This window comes from Nannospalax galili, unplaced genomic scaffold, assembly GCF_000622305.1.
Source record: "Nannospalax galili isolate Female #2095 unplaced genomic scaffold, S.galili_v1.0 scaffold178, whole genome shotgun sequence".
In the NCBI taxonomy this organism is placed as follows: domain Eukaryota; kingdom Metazoa; phylum Chordata; class Mammalia; order Rodentia; family Spalacidae; genus Nannospalax; species Nannospalax galili.
The window spans coordinates 1,559,050-1,563,684 of NW_008341757.1; the positions used below are offsets into that span (position 1 = coordinate 1,559,050).

At 42.8% G+C, this 4,635-nt stretch overlaps 1 protein-coding gene across 1 annotated transcript in view; it reads left to right on the plus strand.

Annotated features, from left to right (window-relative positions):
* Znf365 (zinc finger protein 365) overlaps nucleotides 1-1,442 on the plus strand; it is a 26,033-nt gene extending 24,591 nt beyond the window's left edge. Inside the window, exon 5 of the mRNA XM_008837301.3 lies at nucleotides 330-1,442. Within this exon, the coding sequence (XP_008835523.1) occupies nucleotides 330-591 (262 nt within the window). The 3' untranslated portion in view covers nucleotides 592-1,442. The remainder of the gene's footprint in view (nucleotides 1-329) is intronic.
* Nucleotides 1,443-4,635: the final 3,193 nt, after the last annotated feature.

Below are 4,635 nucleotides of genomic sequence, written 5' to 3' on the forward strand. Positions count from 1 at the left end.
TATCATAAGTCCCCTGGTAGTCACCTAAAGAGTCAAGATGTAAGTTCCATCCTGTCCTCTCTGCACATTATTCTGGTAGCCATTTAAGTTTTCTGTGCCTCAGTTTTATTCCTGGTGATAGGCCCAGTAACCTCTCCCTGAGGTTTAGCACCATGTAGTCATGTCATGGAGCCCTCAGGAACTTCAGGGAAGCAAAATTCAGTATAAGTGACTTGACTTGGTGAGAGCAGTCACCATGGAAGGACATGGGCGTGGCTGGGCTGAGATCAGTTCTCATTCCTTTAAGGTTCAAAAAAGCCTTACTTCTGCTCCTCTCCCAACCTCTGCAGAAGCCGAGGGCACCCACATTCTGTGTGTAACCACCCTGAGCTGAAGGCCCATTTCCATCTAAAGGGAAGGAACTACCTGAAGAAAGCCAGGGATGAGAGAGCCGGTGTGCCGCCCACCAGGATCATTCATGAACAGGCCGAGTTTTCAAGAGAACTCTGCAGACCAGCCAAGAAAGGGGAGCTCGTCAGTTTCAGCCGCAAAGGCAACCTCAGGCCCAAAATGGCCAAAAAGAAGCCTACAGCAATTGTGAACATCATCTAGAGGGTGGGTGGAGCTGGGGCATCACCACTGGGCTTTGAGGAGTATTGTACTGGGGATCACAGCGTTGTCCTTTTGGACTGGTCCCCCTTAGGAAGACTCTAGAAAAGCAGAGAATGTAACATGTATGCACACTTCGATTAACCAGAACTTGACAGAGGAGATTCCCAGTGAGCCAGTTTAATGTCCCCCTCCTTTAGGTCCAAGAGAGGCGAATTATAGCAAAAAAAAAAAAAAAAGTAATTCAGGCAGTCATGCTACAGTTCTGTTAAACAGGAATCTCCGACTTCTAAAGTAATTCGCCCAGTCTCCAGCATCCTGGCACATGGGCTTCTGTGCCGTGGCCATTAAGCATTAGGCCACACAAGATGCCAAGCTCTGGGAGAGACCTCCAGCATCCACTGCTCTATGAATTATGAGGCATGGAATGCAACTGTACAGTTCTGATTTTTCGTTGGTGTTTTGAGACAGGGTCTTGCTATGTTGCATAGCACCTGCTGGCCTGGAACTCACTGTGTAGACCAGGTTGGCTTTGAACTTGCAGTGATCCTCCTGCCTCTGCCTCCCAAGTGCTGGGATTATAGGTGTGCGCTGTGACACCCAGCTGGGAGTGTGAAGTTCTGTTGATAGCAGTGAAGTCTTTTTTGTGTTTAACCTTTGGTACATTTGAAAGTCTGCAAAATAGAGGTTCCTGTTACCCCTGAGCATCTGGTTAATTGACTTGATCTTTGGATGGCTTAAGGGACTTATTCAGTCAGACTCAGCTGTCATCTTGCCAGATTGCTTTTTGGTTTGTTTGGTTTAGACTCTGGGTCCTTGAGTGCATGTTTACTCAGATTCGGGTGCACCCAAGCTGTCCTCTCGTTGAGTGCGCTACACCCTCAGATCTGACTGCCAGCCTCTATCTTGACAGCTGCTAAAACCCTAGTGATAAGCACTATCACTGTGTGGTACCCGAGTGCTGGGAATGCAAAGGAGGGCACACCTCATGCACCAGGACCACCCTGGGCACGCTGCAGGAACGGCTCAGCCTCCTGCCACCGCCTGCCTCTGGCAGGGTCAGCTGCTCACTCTGTTGGCAGCCCCCTCTTAGGTGGCTCAGGTCGTGCCCCGGCAGCTTCTTTTGCTCTTGCTTTTGTGCCCATCTGTGACCAAGGTGCACTTTCTTACCTGTCAGCTCTGTACCTGGGCAGTCATTGTAAAGTGCATTCTGAAGTCATTTCTGAAATAAACACTTGCATGTGGGATCAGGTATCTGACGCTGCCCTCCCCAATGGCTTTTGTTTCCCTAAAAGAATTTTCTTTTTAAGAATTTCCTGCTTTAAAATTTTCTTCCAAAAGGAATTTTCATATTTTTTCCTTAAATTTAGGAATATCATCAGGTTTCACATGGAGTTTACAAGTATTGACATCCTTCTTGAAATAAGAATAATTTTGTCCACAAATATATACATATATAATACATATAACAAAGTATATATGTCAAGTATATTAATAATTTATTTTTAAATACTCATGGAGAAAGTGTGTGTTTGTGGTGAGTGGCATTAAAACTATATAGCTTTGTTTCTGTAAATTGAATTCTTTAATTTAAAAATTAAAACCATAACCTAATGAACACTAGTAGAATTATTGTTACTGCGATAAGCACCTGATTAGCGTCACATTAAAATAGATGATAAAGAGGCTTTTTACAATGCCAGTAAACTGAAAAGTATAACATAATTTTCAGATTATTTGAATGTATCGCAGTGGGACCGCCCATACCCGAGTCTTCACTTGGACTTCCGGCTTTTGGGGGCGGATCTTTTGTGTGGTGCGTAGGCAGGTATCAAGTAGGAAAGAAACATTGCGGTGAACCTCACTGTGTAGGCTGATGTAAAAGCTGTGATGTCGTTATTTGTTTGGGTAAGTAATCTCCACAGTTATTTATTATTAATGCTTATATCATGATTACACTTTAGCTTTCCCTTACTAGAACCCTTACTGTTTTTTTTGCATGCTTGCTCCTTGTCCCGTAACGTGTGTGCAATGACAGCAACTTGCTTTAAAAGATAGTATAGCCAGGTTTTTATTTTCCATTTTACTTAAAGTAACTCATTTTGGATGTTTATTTAACATGCCTAGAGGGAATGGCAGCCCTCTTTCACAGGAAAGCACCATCCTGTTCTATCGACACATTACAGGAGACAGTTTTGAGATTTATTTATTAAATTTAAAAAATAACGTTTCAACGAAATTCTGACCCCTAAAAGGGAATGGGTTGTGTACACTGTCCCCCTTCAGTTGGCTGTTGGATGTGGGAACCAGCTCACTCGGATCATTCACCTACCCAGGGCCACTTCCATCTATGTCCTGTCAGGTATTTTTCGAGTTCCTAAAGACAGTCAACCTCAGCGTTAAGGTAGTGGCTTTTAAAAGAAATCATCAAAGCTTCCAGGAAACCATGTTCAAGGTTTAACTGAAGTACAGATTGAATTTTATTATTTGTTTTTTACGGGGGGGGGGACCTTCATTTGAACTGTCATTTGTTTTATTTTCTTTTTTCCCCAAACTAAATAACAGATTCATATCTGTAAACTCGGATTGCTTAAACACTATTTTCCAGTATTTTGCAGGGCCAGTTGTATAGAAGTTGGAATATTTCTGTTCCAAGAACTAAAAATAGAAAATTTTAGATTATGAGATATGATAATAAAGCTATATTTCTGACTAAAGTGTTGGTATATTTCCTGTAGTTCAAGTGTTTTGAGGGGCGTCCAGTATATTGAACAAATTCATCCCTCACAAATAAGCTGTTCATTATGTTTCTAATCGCTGTGACCTTGTACACCTGTCAGCCTCCAGGAACAGTAGCTTGCTCATTTTTTGATGGACCCTAACGCCTGCCTCTAAACGTTCCTTCTGCATATGTTCATGCGGAGAGGCCTCCTCAAAAGCCCATTTGGCACCTCCGTCCCCTTCTACAACCGTGAATGATTTCCCTACACTACAGTTTTAAACTTCTCAACTCTGCAAAAAGTATGAACAGATTTCATAGTACATATACCAGCCTGTATCTGCTGTGCCCCCTAGTCACTGAAAAGCCCAGAGCATGGTCAGGAGTGGTAGCAGAGAGAGGGGGCCAAAACACTTGGCCATCAGTGTTTTAAGAACCATGGAGTTTTGAAGATTCAGGGAACTCAACTGTTGTGGGATGACATCAGTCTTCTCCCAATACTAGACTAGTATTAGGTTAGTGGGTTCACCAGGGTATAGTTTTTTTTTTTTTTTAAGACCAAGCATGACATTCCTAATTATTTCCTGGCATTAGAAATATTTTAATATTTTATTTATTATTTTTATGTGCATGCATGTTTTACCTGCGTGTAGGTAAGTGCACCCGTGTTGTGCAATGCCAGTGGAGGACAGAAGATGCTGTCAGATCCCCTGGAACTGGAGTTACGGACAGTTGTTAGCTGCCATGTGGGTACTGGGATTCGAACCCGGGTCTTCTGCAAGAACAACCGGTGTTCTTAACTGCTGAGCCATCTCTCCAGCCCTGGCATTAGAAAGTATAAGTCTCAATATCTTGATCCTGCTCAATCTAGATCCTTGGAAAAGTGAATTCCTGGGATGGTATGCATGTACTATCCTAAACACATGGCTTGGAGAATTTTTAAATATTTACTGATGGGCAACTTTGAAAATTGGATCACTTTATAGGACTGACATGCTCAACAAGATGCCCTCCAGTTCTGTTCATTTTGTTCTATGAATGAATAATACTCCACCATATATAATTTCACATTTTCTTTATCCATTCCTCTGTTGATGGGCAGCCAGGCTATTTCTATATCTTAGCTCTTAAGAATAGTACCACATCATAGGAGGAAATCTTGATATCAGTTTTTTGGGTTTTTTTTTTGCCTTTTTGAGACAGGGTCTCCTTGTAACCCCAGCTGTCCTGAAACTCACTATGTACACCAGGCTGGCCTTGAACTCACAAGATCTGCCTGCCTCTGCCTCCCAAGTGCTGGGATTAAAGGTGTGTGCCACCACGCCCGG